We start from the raw sequence: 21670 nt of genomic DNA, 5'->3' as shown, positions 1-21670 counted from the left end.
AACAGATCTGGGATGGGATTCTCTGTGCCCGCCTCTGTCATTCGGAATTGCAGTGAATTTCTGAGGCAGAGACCTATGCTCAGTATGACTCCAGCCAGTAGAGTTCCAACTCAATCAAATTCTGCCAAAGACAGTCACTCTCACTCTATCACAGGTTTTTTGTCATGTTCAAGGACCAGGTGGTTCTGGCAGAACCATGCTAATCAGGTTATTTGTGGCCTTGCCACCTGACAGCATTGTCGATGGCCCCTTCCACCATGGTTGTGAATAGGTGGATAAGATGGTAATTGGCAAGATTTGATTAGCCTTGTTTTCTTATCATCAAGGCTTCCTGGGCAATCTTCTCCATTGATAGGTAGTTGCTAGGGTTAGGACTGTCCTGGAACAGCTTGGCTAGAGGTGCGGCTAGTTCTGAAGTATGGGTCTCAGCGCTGCAGCCAGGGTGTTTTCTGGACCCATAGGCTTTGCTCCTAGCTCTTGATATCACAGGCAGCAAGTTCAATTAGTTGAAAACTGGCATCTTGTGATGCTGGGGACATGGGAGGAGGGCGAGAAGAATATTCCAATAGGAGCCTCTGGCTGAAGATGGTTCCAAATGTCTCTTTTGTACCTGCATCCTGGGCCCCGTTACCATTCTTTTGTCTCACACCATGATTTGGTTCTGCACATTGGGAAGAGGAGCCATGGGGAAGGCACGAACTATTAATGAAAGGTGACAGGGAAAGATGTATCAGCAGCACAGGCGCAACGAGAGAGGAATGTTTTGAGCAGCCGTGATCACAGTTTGTGAGAGAGGAGGGCAGTGGCTAAAGGAGCCCGTTATTAGTGATTCAGCATCACTACTGAGAATGCTTCTGCCTTCTGTTACAGAGAGGCCGTGTAAGAATCTTTAACCATAATTTTAGTTTGAGAAATATTTTCTTTCACAATTACACCAGTGCAGGCCGTCCTGATGGATGCAACTAGCGGCACACTAAGAGCAATTTAACATGGCCAATCCACCTAACCTGCACATCTTTGAACTGTGGGGGGAAACCGGAGCACCCGGAGGAAACCCACGCAGACGCTGGTGGAATGTGCAGACTCCGCACAGACAGTGACCCAAGCCGGAATCGAACCTGGGACACTGGAACTGTGAAGCAACAGTACTAACCACTGTGTTACAATGCCGTACTGGCAGCCTTTCCGATTTGGTTAGACATTGCTGGACTATTTGAGTCTTGAAATACCGGAAAGGGTATCTCACTGCCTGGCCAAATTCTATCCTCCCCCAACACCCACAAAAGTATACATCCAGTGATGGGTTACACAGGGTCCTGGTAGCAATCATAAGGGGGGGGGGGGGGGGGGGGGGGGGGGGGGGGGGGGGGGGGGGCGCAAGAAAAATCAAATATTTTCCTATTATTTGACCCAAAAGAATCAGGCAAATAATGGTACTGTGTTATTAATTGGAACTTTACATCTGATCCACACTGTAACTCAGCATAGCTATTGCTTATCGAGGTCGATTAGATGGTTCTCCCAGGTTACAACATAGCATAGAACGACAACAGAGAAATAGTCATGAATTTTGACTTTATTAGTAAAAAAATAAACAGACATGCCAGTGAATTAACAGACTGAATGAACTTTTCCCACAGTAAACATTCAGCATCAAGCGTACCCAGGTCTGGCACACTACAAGTTGGGTGTGGAGCAATGTTGTCTACCCTACCCAGTGATCTGCCGTAGTGTAGCCCCCATTACTGCAGCAGGGTGAAGAGCAACATCCTCACACCAACTGCCATCGTACCACCAGCAGGACTGAATTCGGAGAAGTTTTCTGTTGAAGGCTGATGCCCACCAGCTACTGAGTTGAGTTTTCCCAAGCTAATTTAACGCAATGGACTTACAGCCAGTAGCCATTCACCTCCAAGTCATTCAGGTGACACACACTCAATACCAACTCTCTGCACCAAGCAGTTTCTTCTCGTTTCTACCCAGAGGACAAACAAAGACCATATCTGGGACGAGTTGAAGATATTTATCCATCAAATAAGATGGACGTCTTAATAACCTACAAGGATTATTCAGGATAAATATCAGACTGATATCAGACATTCACAGGCTCACAGAGAAGAAACCTAGTTAGTGAGGAATGCTGTGGCCTGGCAAAAATAAGCAGCGAAGAGAGACTTACATATCATCTGAGATTTCAACTTCAGATACTCTCTCTGCTTCACCTGAAGTTCGGGCTTTGCTGGAGTACACCATTTGCACCGTCAGAGGGGAATCGTGGTTGAGTCAAGAAACGAATCGTGTCTCAACACCCACACATCCAGCAAGAATGACTGAACAGCAACAGGAACCCAGAGCAATTCTCCCTTCCCCAACTTGGGGCGTTGGGAGTCAATTGCAGCTTCTCAACTGCAGCGTAGATGAAAATGAATGAAAATCGCTTATTGTCACGAGTAGGCTTCAATGAAGTTACTGTGAAAAGCCCCTAGTCGCCACATTCCGGCGCCTGTCCGGGGAGGCTGGTACGGGAATTGAACCGTGCTGCTGGCCTGCTTGGTCTGCTGTAAAAGCCAGCGATTTAGCCGAGTGAGCTAAACCAGCCCCAGGCAACAGATCAGGCAACACAGCACAACGGGAGGAAGTAAGCTGCCACTTCAATCCAACAGTGTACGGTTCCATATTAGTTAACTTTTAACAAAGAGATTTTAGAACTTGAATCGTGTAAATGCAGTTAACACAATAGTAAAAAAAAAACATTTTAAATTGAAACTTTTTTTCAAGACAAGTATTTACTGGAATGTCCATCAGAGTGTATCTAAGCCTTACTGACAAGTTGTGGGTTCTTTCTCTTGACCGATTTGGTTAGACATTGCTGGACTACAGAGTACAGCTTCTGACAGCCCTCAACACAAGCCTTGATTGCTTCCACCGATGTCTGCTCCTGCCACTCTCCTTTGGACACCAGTCCTGAGATCTGATTAAGGGTGGGCAATAATGCCACAGTTAAGCTGCCATTATCTACCTCCTGGGAGCTGGATGCACTGTATTCCTCGGCTGCAGATGGGTCCAGAAGGGAGACATCTCCACACTGCCTCAGGGAGCAACCCACCACCACATCGAACATCTCAATGCCTGCTTCTGCCAGCGCAATGGAGGCACAAGTCAAAGCAGCTGCCAAGGTGGAGCCGTCATTCTCAAGAACCATCACATATACCTCAATCTGGGATCGAGGGTACTTGTGGAGGCAGATGGCAGGCTGTAAACTCTGTTCCATGATTGATGAGTACTCCTTTTCCAGGGTGCCCTGAATCCAGGCTGCTCTCATCTTGCAAGAGAACGGGGCGAATCTACAAGGTGGGAAAAAAAATGCTTTGAATTTATTCATCTGACACTCAACAAGGAAGTATATGATGACGAGGGAATGGGACTAATTGGATAGCGCTTTCAGGAAAAATGGGCCAACATTTTATAATTCCCATTTATTTAAAACACAACCTTGTTTCTCAAGGTGTTGATGTGAGCTGGGGTCCAGATTTATGATGAAGCATTGTTGCACACACAATCAAACCAGGCATCTCAGCCAATTTGGGGAAATGAACACCAATCTCCTGGCTCCAGGAGTTCCTTCACAATCTCCATATTCAATTCACCATTTCCCCATTGACTATCAAGCAACTATCCCTGCTCTCCACAATCCCAGCTTTTCTTTTAATCCCCGTTTAATGAATCTGCTCCCATCAGAGTTTCTGACAGGGCAGAATTCCACGAGACACAGAGTAGAAAGGTGCTAAATCTCTACAAAGTACAGGTTAGGCTGAAGCATTCTGTCCAATGTCCCACTGAGTGGCCATAAAACGAGTACAGCATGGAGTGGAAAGGTTGCTGAGAGTGGGATACCTGTGCAGACAGAGGGCAAAGGAGTTGCTACAGTGTTTGTCCCCATACTTGTACTGATATGTGAGGTAATAAGTATTAAACATTTTGACCAGTGTTTTGAAGCTCAGTTCAAGATAGTATGTAGGAAAAGAAAAAACTTTCAACAGACTAAAAACTAGATAGAAATAATCTCGACTTCTGGTGACGGCATGTAGGAGGAAGTCGCACGTTGGGTGGCTCTTGCTCGAGGTGTGATTTTTTAGAATTAATGCCCGGTCCCAGGGGCAATTTCTGGTTAAATAAGTGCAGGAAGACATAAGGAAGAAAGATGTACAAAACCCAAAGGAAAGCTGCCGTGAAGATGGCGGCGAAAGAAAGGTTCGCCATTGAGCGGAATGGTCAGTTCAGCAACTGGAAGGACGGTGGAGGCTGGGTGGAGCCGCTTGTTCACAGCAGAACAGATGACTGAGGTGATGGTTGTGGAACTTGAAAAACAGTTCGCAAAGCACATGGAGATGATGGGGAAGGAGATGATGGCACTACTGAAGGTGCGGGTGGAGGAGACGATGGCTTCGGGGAAGGCCGCAGTGTCGAGGGCATCAGCTGAGGTACGGGAGCAGGGTGAGAAACTGAAGGGAGTGGAAGAGGCCTCGTCGCAACACAGTGATCAACTCACTTCAATGGGTGAGGAGATGCAGAGGGTGGTGGAGGCCAACAAGGGTTTGCAAGCCAAAGCAGAGGACCTGGAAAAGAGATCGAGGCAGCAAAATCTGAGGATCGTGAGCCTGCCCGAAGGGGTGGAGGACCCGAGGCCAACGGAGCATTTAGCCAAGATGTTGGCGGAGGGGGAAGTTCCCTCTCGGTACAAGCTGGATCAAACCAAAGGCAAATGAGCCCCAAGAGCAGTGATTATTTGTCTCCATAGGTACCATGGGCAGCACGGTAGCATGGTGGTTAGCATAAATGCTTCACAGCTCCAGGGTCCCAGGTTCGATTCCCGGCTGGGTCACTGTCTGTGCGGAGTCTGCACGTCCTCCCCGTGTGTGCGTGGGTTTCCTCCGGGTGCTCCGGTTTCCTCCCACAGTCCAAAGATGTGCGGGTTAGGTGGATTGGCCATGCTAAATTGCCCGTAGTGTCCTAAAATGTAAGGTTAATGGGGGGGTTGTTGGGTTACGGGTATGGGGTGGATACGTGGGTTTGAGTAGGGTGATCATTGCTCGGCACAGCATCGAGGGCCGAAGGGCCTGTTCTGTGCTGTACTGTTCTGTGTACCGCGTGAAGGAGAAGGTCCTGTGTTGGGCAAAGCAGAAGCGGGATGTTCAGTGGGCTGGAGCTGGTATACGTATATACCAGGACTTTACTGTGGAGTTGGCGAGGAGGCGAGCTGCCTTTGGTCGAGTGTATAACAGCAGGTGCAGTTCAGCGTAATGTACCCAGCTACATTGAGGGTGACCTACAACTCCAAAGACTTTTACTTTGAGACGGTGGAAGCAGCGCAGGCGTTTGTCAAGGACTGGGGCAGAAGTGAGAAATGGGACTGAGGCTTTGTCTTGGACTGAGGGTAGGGGGTGTGGAGGAGTGTATGTAGCTCTATTTTGTACTGCATGTTAAATGTGCAAAATAGGTTGATGTTGCCTATTTGGACACGGTAGGAGTTGGGATTTCTTTCGCATAGATGATTCTTTGGGGGTTTGTGTGTTTACACTGAGATTGTGGGCTGATGGGGGTTTCTTTGTTTTCCTGGGACCATGATGTGGAGATGCGTTAGACTGGGGTGAGAACAGTAAGAAGTCTTACAACACCAGGTTAAAGTCCAACAGCTTTGTTTCGAATCACTAGCTTTCGGAGCACAGCTCCTTCCTCAGGTGGCCTGAGCTGCGCTCTGAAAGCTAGTGATTTGAAACAAACAAGCCCTTCAGGCAGTACAGTAGTCCCCCTTTATAACGCGGGTGTTGGGGTCCAAGACCCCCACCCGCGTTGTAGCCGAGCCGCGGATATCCACGATGGGGGTTTTAAATTTATTTTAAAATCTATGCTAGCGCTTCCCCTTGTGAGTCTACGGGGGGCGGGGGGAGAGGTCAGACCCCCGTAGACTCACAATGGGAAGCGCTAGCATAGATTTTTAAATAAATTTAAAACCCCCATCGTGGATCCAATTAAAATTTCAGCGGCCGGCTCACTTTGATCCGGAGAGAAGCTGCTCTCAGTGAAATAATCAGCCGGCCGCTGAAATTGACACTGCCGGCTGCTCTCTCCCTCCAATCCAACTTTTAAGTTTTAATGTTTCTGATTGGAGGGAGAGAGCAGCCGGCAGCGTCAATTTCTTTTTTTTTTCCTCCGGCTTGCCCCCTCTCCCCCCACATCCTCCAACTAGACCCCTCTCCCCCCACACCCTCCGACTCGCCCCCTCCCCCCCCCCCAACACCCTCCGGCTCGCCCCCTCTCCCCCCACATCCTCCAACTAGACCCCTCTCCCCCCCCCCCCTCTCCCCCCACACCCTCCGGTTCGCCCCCACATCCTCCAACTAGACCCCCTCTCCCCCCCACACCCTCCGGCTCGCCCCCTCTGGCTCGCCCCCTCTCCCCCAACACCCACTGGGCTCTGTCTCCTCCTCTCCCCTTCCCCACCCCACCCCACCCACCTCACACCCTCCGGCTCGCCCCCTCCCCCCCCCCCTCCTCCCCTCTCCTACCCCGTCCCCCAACACCCGCAGGGCCCTCCTCTCTCCCCAACACCCGCAGGGGGGTCTCTCCCCCAACACCCGCAGGGGGGTCTCTCCCCCAACACCCGCAGGGGGGTCTCTCCCCCAACACCCGCAGGGGGGGTCTCTCCCCCAACACCCGCAGGGGGGTCTCTCCCCCAACACCCGCAGGGGGGTCTCTCCCCCAACACCCGCAGGGGGGTCTCTCCCCCAACACCCGCAGGGGGGTCTCTCCCCCAACACCCGCAGGGGGGTCTCTCCCCCAACACCCGCAGGGGGATCTCCCCTCACCCGCAGGGGGGTCCCTCCACACCCGCAGGGGGGTCCCCTCCACACACGCAGGGGGGGTCCCCTCCACACCCGCAGGGGGGTCCCCTCCACACCCGCAGGGGGGTCCCCTCCACACCCGCAGGGGGGGTCCCCCCACACCCCGCCCCCCTTCCTCTCCCCCCCCCAACACACAGCCCCCCCTCCTCTTCCCCCCCAACACCCGCCCCCCCCTCCTCTTCCCCCCAACACCCCCCCCCCCTCCTCTCCCCCCCCAACACCCGCCCCCCCTCCTCTCCCCCCCAACACCCGCCCCCCCTCCTCTCCCCCCCAACACCCGCCCCCCCCCTCCTCTCCCCCACACACCCGCCCCCCTCCTCTCTCCCCAACACCCGCCCCCCCTCCTCTCCCCCCCAACAACCCGCCCCCCCTCCTCTCCCCCCCAACACCCGCCCCCCCTCCTCTCCCCCCCAACAACCGCCCCCCTTCTCCCCCCCCAACACCCGCCCCCCCTCTCCCCAACACCCGCCCCCCCTCTCCCCCCAACACCCGCCCCCCCTCCTCTCCCCCCTCCCCCCAACACCCGCCCCCCCTCCTCTCCCCCCCAACACCACGCTCCCCCTCCTCTCCCCCCCCAACACCCGCCCCCCCTCCTCTCCCCCCAACACCCGCCCCCCTCCTCTCCCCCCCAACACCCACCCCCCCCCCTCCCCCCCCCCAACACCCGCCCCCCTCCTCTCCCCCCCCAACACCCGCCCCCCCTCCTCTCCCCCCCCCCCAACACCCGCCCCCCCTCCTCTCCCCCCCCCAACACCCGCCCCCCCTCCTCTCCCCCCCCCAACACCCGCCCCCCTCCTCTCCCCCCCCCCCCCTCTCCCCCCCCAACACCCGCCCCCCTCCTCTCCCCCCCAACACCCCGCCCCCCCTCCTCTCCCCCCCAACACCCGCCCCCCTCCTCTCCCCCCCCAACACCCGCCCCCCCTCCTCTCCCCCCCCCCAACCACCCTCCCCCCCCCCAATCATGGAGAGAGCAGTCGGCAGTGTCAATTTCAGCGGCCGGCTGATTATTTCAGTGAGAGCAGCTTCTCTCCGGAGCCGGCCGCTGAAATTGACACAACTGACAGTTGGGGTCCATCAGCCCCCCCGCGGTATATCGCGAACTTTGATCCGGAGATTGTATTGCGGAGCGCGGTATAACGGGGGACTACTGTATTGTTATCTTTGGTTACACTGTTTACACCCTACAAGGGCGCGCGCAAAACCCCCCCCCCACCCATCAACACCCCCCCTACTCCCATCCCCTCATCCCCCCCTCTCCTCTCCCCCATCAACACCCCCCACCCATCATCACCCCCTCCTCCCCCCTCCCCATCATCACCCCCCTCCCATCCCATCATTACCCCCCTCCCCATCCCATCATTACCCCCCCTCCCCATCCCATCATTACCCCCCTCCCCATCCCATCATTACCCCCCCTCCCCATCCCATCATTACCCCCCTCCCCCATCCCATCATTACCCCCCTCCCCATCCCATCATTACCCCCCTCCCCATCCCATCATTACCCCCCCTCCCCATCCCATCATTACCCCCCTCCCCATCCCATCATACCCCCCTCCCCATCCCATCATTACCCCCCTCCCATCCCATCATTACCCTCCCCCCCGCATACCCCCATCCACCATACCATCATTACCCCCCCCTCCCCATCCCCATCCCATCATGTACCACCCCATCCCCATCCGATCATTACCACCCCTCCCCATCCCATCAGTACCAACCCCCCACCCCATCCCATCATTACCACCCCTCCCCATCCCATCATTACACCCCCTCCCCAGCCCATCATTACCCCCCTGCCCATACCCATCAGTACCCACCTCCCCACCCATCATTACCCCCTCACCATCCCAATCATTACCACCCCTCCCCATCCCATCATTACCCCCCTCCCCATCCCATCATTACCTTACCCCCCTCCCCATCCCATCATTACCCCCCTCCCCATCCCATCATTACCCCCCCATCCCCATCCCATCATTACCCCCCCTCCCCCATCCCATCATTACCCCCCTCCCCATCCCATCATTACCCCCCCTCCCCATCCATCATTACCCCCCTCCCTCCCCATCCCATCATTACCCCCCTCCCCATCCCATCATTACCCCCCTCCCCATCCCATCATTACCCCCCCTGCCCATCCCATCATTACCCCCCTGCCCATCCCATCATTACCCCCCTCCCCATCCCATCATTACCCCCCCTCCCCATCCCATCATTACCCCCCCCCTCCCCATCCCATCATTACCCCCCTCCCCATCCCCATCCTCATTACCCCCCTCCCCATCCTCATTACCCCCCTCCCCATCCCATCATTACCCCCCCCCCCCATCCCATCATTAACCCCCCCTCCCCATCCCATCATTACCCCCCCTCCCCACCCATCATTACCCCCCTCCCCATCCCATCATTACCCCCCTCCCCATCCCATCATTACCCCCCCCTCCCCATCCCATCATTACCCCCCCCCTCCCCATCCCATCATTACCCCCCCTCCCATCCCATCATTACCCCCTCACCATCCCATCATTACCCCGCCTCCCCATCCCATCATTACCCCCCTCCCCTCCCATCATTACCACCCCCTCCCCATCCCATCATTACCCCCCTCCCCATCCCATCATTACCCCCTCCCCATCCCCATCCAATTACCCCCCTCCCCATCCCATCATTACCCCCTCCCCATCCCATCATTACCCCCCTCCCCATCCCATCATTACCCCCCCCTCCCCATCCCATTCATTACCCCCCCTCCCCATCCCATCATTACCCCCCTCCCCATCCCATCATTACCCCCCTCCCCATCCCAGTCATTACCCCCCTCCCCATCCCATCATTAACCCCCCTCCCCATCCCATCATTACCTCCCCCTCCCCATTCCCATCATTACCCCCCCTCCCCATTCCCATCATTACCCCCCCTCCCCATCCCATCATTACCCCCCCTCCCCATCCCATCATTACCCCCCCTCCCCATCCCATCATCCCCCCCCCCTCCCCATCCCATCATCACCCCCCCCCTCCCCATCCCATCATTCACCCCCCCTCCCCATCCCATCATTACCCCCCCTCCCCATCCCATCATTACCCCCCCTCCCCATCCCATCATTACCCCCCCTCCCCATCCCATCATTACCCCCCCTCCCCATCCCATCATTACCCCCCCCCTCCCCATCCCATCATTACCCCCCCTCCCCATCCCATCATTACCCCCCTCCCCATCCCATCATTACCCCCCTCCCCATCCCATCATTACCCCCCCTCCCCATCCCATCATTAACCCCCCTCCCCATCCCATCATCAACCCCCCTCCCCATCCCATCATCAACCCCCCTCCCCATCCCATCATCAACCCCCCTCCCCATCCCATCATCAACCCCCCTCCCATCCCATCATCAACCCCCCTCCCCATCCCATCATCAACCCCCCTCCCCATCCCATCATCAACCCCCCTCCCCATCCCATCATCAACCCCCCTCCCCATCCCATCATCAACCCCCCTCCCCATCCCATCATCACCCCCCCTCCCCATCCCATCATCAACCCCCCTCCCCATCCCATCATCAACCCCCCTCCCCATCCCATCATCAACCCCCCTCCCCATCCCATCATCAACCCCCTCCCCATCCCATCATCAACCCCCCTCCCCATCCAATCATCACCCCCCTCCCCATCCCATCATCATCCCCCCTCCCATCCATCATCATACCCCCCCTCCCATCCCCATCATCATCACCCCCTCATTATCATCATCCCCCCCCATCATCATCATCATCCCCCCATCATCATCATCCCCCCCATCATCATCATCATCCCCCCCATAATCATCATCATCCCCCCATCATCATCACCCCCCCCTTTAATCATCATCCCCCATCATCATCACCCCCCCCTTTAATCATCATCACCCCCCCTTTATCATCATCCACCCCCCCCCTTTAATCATCATCACCCCCCCCCTTTAATCATCATCCCCCCCCCCTTTAATCATCATCACCCCCCCCCTTTAATCATCATCACCCCCCCCCCTTTAATCATCATCACCCCCCCCCCTTTAATCATCATCACCCCCCCCCCCTTTAATCATCATCACCCCCCCCTTTAATCATCATCACCCCCCCTTTAATCATCATCACCCCCCCCCTTTAATCATCATCACCCCCCCCCCCCCCCTTTAATCATCATCACCCCCCCCCCCCCCCTTTAATCATCATCACCCCCCCCCCCCCCTTTAATCATCACCCCACGTGGGCGCTCCCACCTGAACTCGCAGCCCAGGGTGGCCCCGCTCAGGCGGCGCTCCTCCTTCCTGTCGCTCTCTCTGGGTCCGTACACGGCGCACAGCACCTTGCTCCGTCCGTACTCAGCGTACACCGAGCCATCCGCCTGGCTCACCAGCCCGGCCCGGGCAAACACCGGCCTCGGCTCGGCTGCCGATCGCCCGTCCGTCCGGTGCTGCAAAGACCTCGGCTTCGCACCCGCATCTGCCCTCACAAACAGCAGCGGCGATTGGGATTCTTCCGGGCCCCGCACCCGCTTGGTGTCTACCGGCATGAGGCAGGAACTCGAGGCTCCGGCGCGGAGCACAGGGCCGCAAACAAAGAAGCAGCGCCGCTAGCAAGAGCTGCCCCGCTCTTCTGCTGGCAGCGCCCCCTGCTGTATTGGAGGACCAAGCACAGGCTGCGCCCTCTTGCGGTCAGTCCCCAACTACTTCCTCTGCAAAGGTGTGAAGCACAGATTTCAGCTTCGATGAATAGAACATACAGTGCAGAAGGAGGCCATTCGACCCATCGAGTCTGCACCGACCCACTTCCATCCTATCCCAATAACCTTTCCTAACTTTCTTTGAACACCAAGGGCAATTTAGCATGGCCAATGGTAGAATCTACAGTGCCATTCAGAGGACATTCGGCCCATCGAGTCTGCATTTGGAATTAGCACCCCACTTAAGCCCACACCCATAACCCAGTAACCCCATCCAACCTTTTTGGACACTAAGAGCAATTTATCATGACCAATCCACCTAACCTGCACATCTTTCAACTGTGGGAGGAAACCGGAGCACCCGGAGGAAACCCACGCAGACACGAGGATAATGTGCAGACTGGAGCAACGAAGCAACTGTGCTAACTACTGTGTTACCGCGCTGCCCAATGTTAAGGTGTCTTTTGGTTAAGGTGTCTGCAATGACTCTCTGATGACCAATAGACTTATTTCCATTCCCCCCACCGTCTCTCCATAAACCTGCACATTCTTCCTTTTCAGATAATCTTTGGAATGCTTCGATTGAATCTACCTTCACCCCACTCTCAGGCATTCCACGCCTCAACGACTTGGTGCATGAGAACACTTTTTTCTCACATCACTTTTGCTGCCAATTACTTTACATGTGTGCTTTTTCATTCTCAGTCCTTTTACAAGTGGAGATATTTTCTCCGGATCTGGCCATACCCTTTATGATGTTGAATATGTCTCAAATTTTCTCTCAGCCTCTTTTTCTCCAATCTAATTTCAAAACCAAAGTTCCTTGCCTATGGAACCATTCTCGTGAATCCTTTATGCACTCTCCAGGTACCGTGACTCAGGACTCAATTATTTCACAGTATGCATCAGTGGCTGGAGGGAGATGCATTTATTCAGTAGAAGAGTGACCAGTGCCTGAAGAGTAGCAGCCTCACCCCTCAATTGGAAGGTTGTGGATTTAAACTCTGATCCTGAGACTTGAGTGCTTAATCTAGGCTTGCATTTCAGCGCAGGAAATATTGTTTGTAATTTTCTTTCATAAGAGCATGAGACGTGGGAGCAGAAATAGGCCATTCGGCCCATCGGGTCTGTTCTGCCATTCAATGAGATCATGGCTGATCTGATGTAATCCTCAACTCCACTTTCTCGCCTCATTCCCATAACCCTTGGTTCCCTTACTGATTAAAAATCAGCCTATCTCAGCCTTGAACATACTCAACAACACAGCCTTCAGATGCATGTGGAAAAATCCCGACTGCATTATTCTGAAGAAAAGCAGGGAAATTGTCCCATTCCTAAAACAGATAATCAGGTCGTTAATTGTAGATTGGCCGCCATATTTCCTAAGTGGAACAGTGACGACACTTCAAGATTATTTATTGGCTGTAAAACGCTTTGGGATGTTCTGAGATTGTTACTATGGAACTGCCAGTCTTTCTTTTCTCACTAGGACCAGTGAGTGTGAATGTGGAGATGTTTGAAATCAAAGCGTTTGTTTTTTTTGTGTGTTTTTCTCCTCAATCTGAAATATTTGTTTTTTTGCATGGTGCAGGCACTGGCAGCCCATTTGTCTCTCACCCCAGTGGCTATCCTGTATAAGCCGATAGTGTATGTCAGCAGCTCACCCAGCACACCACAGCTAATACAGATCATGTCCTCATCTAACTCCAGCAGAAGTCACTGTATAGAAATACCTGGCTGAAATCTATCTTCTCTAGCCGAGGGATCCCACCTTACTTCTACTTGCAGTAGAAACCAAAGATAAATCCTGGGGCCTTCTGTTTTGTAAATTAATATCAACCTGTTAAATGATTCACTTGGTTCTGACTTTATTGCCTTAATTTCCACCAGGTCCTCTGTCTGTCACTTCTGGCATTCCGCAGATGGAGCTTCTGACTATCGATCAATAATATCCTTTGGGACCTCTGCAACCCTAAATTTGGGCCTCAATCACGGTCACATATCTGCAGAGTGTCCTTGCATGGTTACACACCTATCTGCCTTAGCTTTTTTAAAATTTTGAGTACCCAATTCCTTTTTTTTCCAATTAAGGGGCGATTTAGCGTGGCCAATTTACCTACCCTGCACACCTTTTTGGGCTGTGGGGGTGAGACCCACGCAGACCCGGGGAGAATGTGCAAACTTAGGGCAGCACAGCGGCGCAGTGGTTAGCACTGGGACTGCGGCGCTGAGGGCCCGGGTTCAAATCCCGGCCCTAGGTCACTCTTCGTGTGGACTTTGCGTGGATTTCACCCCCACAACCCAAAAAGATGTGCAGGTTAGGTGGATAGGCCATGCTATATTGCCCCGTAATGGGAAAAAAAATAATTAGGAACTCTAAATTTATAAAAACAAAAGAACGGGCAAACTCCACATAGACAGTGACCTGGGGCCAGGATCGAATCTGGGTCATCAGCGCCATGAGGCAGCAGTGCTAACCACTGTGCCACCGTGCTGCACTTCCTATCTGCCATAGCTGACAAGAGAATCAAAAGGTGTAGTTAGTGAACAGGAAAGTAGAGACCACAATCAGATCAGCTATGATCTTATCAAATGGGAGAGCAGGCACTCCTAATGTTTATGTACATATGCACATGTACAGCTATGGTTTCTCCATGTTATATATATGCCTACATCTGCTGTACAGTAAGGCCTCAATGTCGGTCCCCATCCTTTTTGTCATTTACATTTTGCCCCTCGGTGACATCTTCCATAAGAGCAATTGTGTAATGAAGAATGGGAGGATCCAAGCTTCCACCTATTAGTCACTTCTCCATCTTGGTTCTGTCAAGCTGCCTGCCAGCATCAAGTCATGAACAATTCAATGAAAATTTCTTAGCGAGAATCATACTCCGAGACCAATGAGCCATGCAGCACAGTACCTCCCTGAGGGACAATGTAAAAATTATTTGGTAGCGTACAGAGGGAGAAACTATTTCTTCCAGTGGGGAGTCCAGGACAAGAGGGCAAAACCTTACAAATAGTGCTAGGGTGTGACATTAGGAAACACTTCTTCATACAAATGGGAATCTGAAATGATCACTCTTGAAAGTCTGATGAGGCAGAGGCCAAAGTCTTAAAAATCACCAAGGTGGGTAGATGGATTTGAGATCCAGACCAGGCACGATCTGAGTGAAGGAAATAGGCTCAAGAGGTTGAGTGGCCTCCTGTTGTTCCCATGTTCTCTCTCTGTTTGACTATTGGTGGTGCACTGTAGCTATCTCAGTCCTAGTGCTTGGAATAATATGACTTTGGTATCTCCCTTCACTATTAGACTACAAATTCAACTACCTTTCTCTTCCCTTTCTCTACTGCTCGGTCTTTGCTCTGTCCTGTACTAAATATGCCATATAAATGAAATCTCTCACAATCACTGATGGAGAAGGCCATTCGGCCCATGCTAACGCTTTGAAAAAGCTATTGAATTAATCCCACTCCCTTGTTCTTGCGTACCCGTGTGAGTCTTTCCCTTTTGAAAGTTATTAATCATTCTGCTTCTTTCAGGCAGTGCATTACAAATCATAACCTACCAGTCCCCCGCCTTCCTATCCACCCCAACTATGCCCATCATAATCTTATACACCTCTATCAGGTTACCTCTTGTTGCTCGTTATGCTTTCCTTAATTTGCTCTGTTTAATTACCTTTGCTCAAGAGTCGCCAAGTATCTTTCTGATACCACCGTGCGTTGACCTTAGACTTACTTGGCTGGTGCCTCTTGTCGCTGAGAGCCAAATGCCAAGGTGAAGGTGAAGAAGAAGAGTTCTTAAGAGTTCTTTCGAGAGCTTCAGAGAGCGTTCTGACCTTGGGGATCCTGTTTTATAGTGCAAAGGGTTTTGCGCCCTTCTGGGCGGACCCTGGACTTGGTCCCAATTAATTGGACCATGTCCCAATCGTTTGTATCGATTCTCTCCAATAACGGGGCCGTTCCCCGATCGCTTAGGCAACCGTTGGCCTGCCTTTGTTTTAGTCTCCACTGGAGTCTGCCCTGGTACCGATTGTTTAAATGTTTCTCTTTTGTCCCCGGAGACAGCTCATTACTATGCTAATGGCTTGTAGTTTCAGTTTTGTCTGGGCTCTGCAAGTTCCAATCCACAGGAAACCTTGTACCTGCTTGTTTTTCTAGTGCTGTCCATTTTTCCCTGTACTCTTTGCGAGTGTCCATTTTGGAATTGGGACGTGGCCACCCCAGGTGGCTACACTCTCAACCGTTGCTGCTCCAAGGAAACCAGTCCCAGTCAGTCCAATCTCTCCTCATAGCTCAGACCCTCCATCTCAGGCAGCATCCTGATAAATCTGTGCACCCTCTCCAATGCAATCACAACTTTCCTATAATGTGGTGACCAGAACTGCACACAGTACTCCAGTTGTGGCCTGACCAGCATTGTATACAGATCCAAATTGACCTCCCTGCTCTTGTATTCTATGCTTCGGTTAATAAAGGTAAGTATCCCATGACTTCTTAACTGTATGTATCTAGAGATCTGTGGATACGCACTCCAAAGTCCCTCTGATCTTCAGTAAGTTACAGAGTCCTATCTCTCTAATGCCGAGACATTCTTTCTCAAGGGTGCTGCCCAGAATTGGACGGAATACTTCAGCAGGTGCCTAACTCAATTCCCAGGAGAATAAAGCAACTTTTCACATTTTCCTGCTAGCTTCAAAGATTTGTCTTTGCTTGCTGCGGAGGTCTCTGCTCCTGCATCCACTTTAAAACTGTACCATTTAGTTCACATTCTGTCTTCTCAATCTTCCAACCAATTCTTATCTCTTTTATGTGCTAAATTTAATCCTCCCAATGTCAGCTCATTTCACCAGTCTGTGTGTCATTCTGAAGGCTTCTACTATCCTCCCCACTGTTTAGTATAATATCTAATATTGTGTGAAACTTTAAAATCAAAGCTGAAGCTCCAGTGTGGTACTGAGGGAATAACTGCAGTATCAATGTCTTTGAGGTGAGATATTAAACCAAGGCCCCCATCTGGCTGCTCGGGTGGATCTATGGCACTATTTCAAAGAGCAGGGGTGTTCATCCTGGAATCCTGGCTAACGTTCCTCCCTCAAATCAACATAACAAAAACAGATGATCTGGTCATTATTGCATTGCTGTTTACTGATGTTCGCTGTGTGTGTCGTGACTGCTGCATTTTCTACATTACAAAAGTGACTATACTTCCAATTGACTATAAAGCGCTCTGAGACATTCAGTGAAATGTGCTATATAAAGCAAGTCTTTCTTTTTTTAAAATGTTTTTTATTGGGTTTTATACATGTTATAAATACAGGTATATACATCGCAAAGCAAAATACATAGGATCGCGGAAATATAACAGGACAGGGTGTCTTTCCTTCCCTCAGATCATCTAACTAGGTTGGAGGGGGTACCTGGGTGGTGCCCCCTAATGTTTTTAACATTCTTTTGTGCAGTTGCCTCGGCATCGGCAATTGCTGGTTTCTCCTTCCCGTTTTTCCTTACGTTCTCTTGCCGTTCAGTGGTTGCTGCCGCTGTTATCTTCCCCTGTGCTCCTTGTGTACCTCATCTTGCTCCCCCCACCCCTGGGTCCTCCCTTACGTTCCTCTTTCTATCTTGTCCTGGCTATTTCTTCCTGGCTACTGGCTACTTATTTATTTGTGTGTTGGCCACCGACAGGTCATGGTGAATGGCTCCCATGTTTTGAGGAAGCCCACGGATGGTAAATTTGATTTTCTCCATTTGGAGAAATTCTGATAGGTCGCACAGCCAGTCTGCAGCTTTGGGTGGTTCTGCTGATCGCCAGCCGAGCAAGATTCTATGGCAGGCGATCAGGGAGGCAAAGGCAAGGCCGTCCACCCTCCTCCCCATGAAGAGATCTGGCTGGTCTGATACCTCGAAGACCTTCACTTTCAGACATGGCTCCACCCTCATCCCCACCACTTTGGACATTGCCTCGAAGGCTGTCCAGTACCCAGCTAGTCTGGGGCAAGACGGTAGCATTGTGGATAGCATAATTGCTTCACAGCTCCAGGGTCCCAGGTTCGATTCCAGCTTGGGTCACTGTCTGTGCGGAGTCTGCACATCCTCCCAATGTGTGCGTGGTTTTCCTCCGGGTGCCCCGGTTTCCTCCCACAGTCCAAAGATGTGCAGGTTAGGTGGATTGGCCATGATAAATTGCCCTTAGTGTCCAAAATTGCCCTTAGTGTTGGGTGGGATTATGGGGACAGGGTGGAGGTGTTGACCTTGGGTAGGGTTCTCTTTCCAAGAGCCGGTGCAGACTCGATGGGCTGAATGGCCTCCTTTTGCACTGTACATTCTATGATAAAAAAGACCAAAACATGTGGGTATGGATGGCTGAGCCTTCTTGGCACCGCTCACATCTATTCTCCACCTCCGGGAAGAACCTGCTCATTCGGGTTCTGGCTAAGTGGGCTCTATGTACCACTTTTAGCTGCGTTAGGTTGAGCCACGCGCATGTGGAGGTGGAGTTGACCCTGTGCAGGGCTTCACTCCATAATCCCCACACAATTTAGAACCTCCTATTTCTTTCTCGTCTCCTCCAGTTCGGTTTCGGCCCTCTCGCGCAGTTGTTCATACTTGTCACTCCAGTTCCCTCTGCCTAGGATGACTGCGTCCAGTCGCTCTTCTAATAATGTCTATCGTGATGGTTGTGGATATGTCCTTGTCTCCTTCCGTAGGAAGTTTTTAAGCTGCAGGTATCTGAGTTTGTTGCCCTTTGCTAGCTGGAATCTCCCCGTCAGTTCATCCAGTGTTGTGATCCTGCCGTCCGTGTATAGGTCCCTGACTGTCAATGTTCCCCCCCCAGTCCTGTCTCCACCTTTTGAAGGTGGCGTCAGTCAGTGCTGGTGTCAACCTGTGGTTATTGCAGATGGAGGCTTTGTCGGACATTCAATCAGTCCGAATTGCTGCCATAATTGGTTCCAAGTCTGGAGAATGGCTACCACCACTGGGCTGCTGGAATATTTCTTGGGTGAGGATGGGAAAGGCCTGGAGAGAGATCCCTTGTAGGAGGCCTTCTCCGCGCGCACCCACTCAGCTTCTGGCTCCTTTATCCATCCCATCACTCTATCCACTGTCGCTGCTCAGTGACAGAATTGTAGGTTTGGGAGGGCTAGCCCTCCCCTGGATTTTGTTTTCTGTGTGATGCTAGCATTCCTTCCCCTACAAATATAACGCCATGATTAATTTGTCCAGTTAATTAAAAAAGACCTTGGGAGATATAGATCGGGATGGATCTTAGTAGGACGAAGTACCTGGGCTGCAGGTTCATTTTGATTTTCTGTGTGTTCCATCTTTGCAGGTCCTTTTTGACTTCGTCTGTCAGACTGACCAGGTTCCATTTGTGGACCCCTATCCCATCATAAGCGATTTGGATTCCCAGATAGCGGAATTTGTGTTGGGCTTGTTTAAAATGGTAGTCCCACCAGTGCTGCTCCTCCCCCTTGCGTGTTCACCAGGAAAATCTTGCTTTTGCTCATGTTGAGTTTGTAATCCGAGAAGGCACCAAACTCTTCAGGAGCGTGATGATTCATTCCATGCTGCTTTGTGGGTTTGAGATGTAGAGGAACAGGCCATGCTCTCTATCTCCTGTTTGGATCCCCCTCCAGTTCTTTGCTGTTCTGAGCGCGATCAGTCATTGTTCGATCGCTAGGTCAAAAAGCAGCAGGGACAGCGGGCATCCAGGCCTGGTGCCCCTGTGCAGCTAGAAGCTGGTGTTGTTTGTCCGTACACTCGCCATGGGAGCACTGTACAGCAGCTTCACCCATGTGGTGAATCCTGTTCTGAGCCCGAACCACTCCAGCACCTCCATGAGGTACTTCCACTCAACTCTGTCGAAGGTCTTTTCTGGGTCCAGGGGGAACGATCACCTCAGGTATTTTCTCTCCTCGGATGGGGTCATGATCACATTCAGCAGGCACCCGATGTTCGATGTTAGCTGTCTACCTTTGACAAAGGCCGTTTGATCCTCTGCGACCTACTCTGGTACGCAGTCTTCCAGCCTTTTGACTAGGATCTTGGCGTCTACGTTTAGTAATGAGATGGGTCTGTATGAACCACATTCAGTCGGGTCTTGTCATTCTTGGGTATTAGCGAGATTGAGGCTTGTGCGAGTCTAGGTGGCAGGTGTCCCTCGCCAATGAGTCTGAACATTTCCCGCAGATGCTGGGCCAGTGCTGTCACGAACATCTTGTAGAAGTCCGCCAGGAACCCGTCTGGTCTAGTGGTGCTTCCATGCCCTGTTTTCTTTCATCCCCCACAACTGGCATGTCCAGTCCATCGAGGAACTGTTTAATCTCAGAGTCCCCTGTTGGGGTTTTGTGGGGGGGGGGGGGGGGGGGGGGGACAGTCACGGTAAAAAGTCCTCAAAGGTTTTGTTAACCTTGTATGGGTCTGTTTCTAGCGTGCCTCTGTTGTCCCTAATTTGCGCAATCTCGCTGGTGGCTGCCAGCTTCTTGAGCTGGTGCGCCAACAGGCAGCTGGCTTTGTTCCTGTGTTCATATTCAGTTCCCAGTGCCTGGTGGAGTTGGTGCACCATTTTCCTCTTGGAGAGCAGGTCAAAGTCCTTTTGTAGCTTTTTCCTCTCTGCCAGGAGCTCTACGGTCAGGGCCTCAGAGTATTTACAGTCTACCTCCAGTATGGAGTCGACCAGCTGATGCCTAGCTGCTCTCTCTTCTCTGTCTCTTCGTGCTTTAAAGGCGATAATTTCCCTTCTAATGACGGCCTTTAACGCCTCACAGAACGTGGTGGGTGAGACCTCCTCGTTTTGGTTGTTTTTCACATACTCAGCTATGGCCTGTGCTACACGCTCGCTGGAAGCCTAGTTGGCTAGGAGCGCAGCGTCCAACCTCCACGTGGGACGGTGGCCACTGCCAGACTCCAACCTCACATCCACCTAATGTGGAGCGTGGTCGGAGATTACGATTGCAGAGTACTCCGCCTTGACCAGCCCTAGGAGCACCAATTTTGAATCCTCGAGTATACGTTGTGTACTGGGGAAATAGAGAACTCCTCCTCTCCTGGGTGGATGAACCTCCATGGGGCCACCACCCCCATCTGCCCCATAAAGCGACCGAGTTCCTTCGCCATGTTCTAGACATTCCCCATTATGGGGTTCGACCTGTCTGCGGTTCTGTACACAGTAAAAGTCCCCCCCGCCAATGATCAGTCGGTGCGTCGCTATGACGGTGCGTGACTATCCTGATTTTTTTTTTGTCTCCCCCCGCTCCTGTGGGATTAACCATACAAGTCTGTGGGATTTTTGGCGAGCTTTGTTAAAAAGTGATTGTTTTACGGTTAAATTTAGAGTACTCAATTATTTTTTCCAATTAAGGGGCAATTTAGAGTGGCCAATCTACCTACCTTTCACATCTTTGGGTTGTGGGGGTGAAACCCACGCAGACACGGGGAGAATGTGCAAACTTCACACGGACAGTGACCCAGGACCAGGATTTGAACCCAGGTCCCTCAGCGCCGTAGGCAGCAATGCTAACCACTGTGCCACCATGCTGCCCTACAGCAGAGTCACTTGACGTGCGACAGTTCAGCCCAACATCATCGCTGGAAGTCGTCATTTTTTCAATGAAGTTTTGTTCAACAAAAATCTACGTCAGTAATGTATATTACAGAGCAGTGGTCCAACACCATCTTGACAAAGAGTCATCCAGGCAGGCGCTGCTGAAGATGGCGGACAGGCCGGTTCCAGTCATGGAGAAGCGTCTCATGGACGTGAAGCTGGGCGAGATTTCACACCCAATGGCATTCTAACGCCTTTGCGCCGAGGCCATAACCGGTATTACAACAAGTACATCAACGTGAGGAGAGGTGGGATCGGTGGTGTTGCTATGATGCTGGCTGGTTACGTTCTCATCAGTTACATCTGGGGGTACGATCATCTAAAGCACCAGCGTTGGAGGAAGTATCACTGAACTGTTGCTGAATTCCAGATCATTCCGCTCGCTGCAATTATGGAATGCTAAAGAAACGAGTTGTTTGAGTTGAATCATAGAAAATAAAATTAGGACCAGTGTCGATC

The 21670-nt window shown here is 52.1% G+C and overlaps 2 protein-coding genes across 2 annotated transcripts; one reads left to right on the top strand and one right to left on the bottom strand.

The window, feature by feature from the left end:
* Positions 1–1556: 1556 nt before the first annotated feature.
* exosc6 (exosome component 6) lies at positions 1557–11521 on the bottom strand. The gene is made up of 2 exons (XM_038807120.1): positions 11162–11521; positions 1557–3344 (listed from the first exon to the last, which is right to left on the bottom strand). The coding sequence occupies exons 1-2, from the start codon at positions 11452–11454 to the stop codon at positions 2813–2815; spliced, it is 825 nt and encodes a 274-aa protein (XP_038663048.1). The 5' UTR covers positions 11455–11521; the 3' UTR covers positions 1557–2812.
* A 9797-nt stretch (positions 11522–21318) lies between these two features.
* Positions 21319–21670, top strand: LOC119971507 (ATP synthase subunit f, mitochondrial-like). The gene is given in 2 exon segments (XM_038807119.1): positions 21319–21373; positions 21376–21670. Coding segments are annotated over 2 exon segments (243 nt in total). The 3' UTR covers positions 21564–21670.

Source organism: Scyliorhinus canicula, chromosome 9, assembly GCF_902713615.1.
Source record: "Scyliorhinus canicula chromosome 9, sScyCan1.1, whole genome shotgun sequence".
NCBI lineage: Eukaryota > Metazoa > Chordata > Chondrichthyes > Carcharhiniformes > Scyliorhinidae > Scyliorhinus > Scyliorhinus canicula.
Note: the sequence above shows the minus strand (reverse complement) of the source record. Positions and strands in the feature narration are given on the sequence as shown.

What these genes read in the sequence shown, in the direction of transcription:
- exosc6 (XM_038807120.1), bottom strand. Translation starts at nt 11,454, where the DNA reads ATGCCGGTAGACACCAAGCGGGTGCGGGGCCCGGAAGAATCCCAATCG. An exon ending in ACCCTGGGCTGCGAGTTCAG is followed by an intron (nt 3,345 to 11,161) that starts GTGGGAGCGCCC and finishes CCCACCTTGTAG; the next exon opens with ATTCGCCCCGTTCTCTTGCA.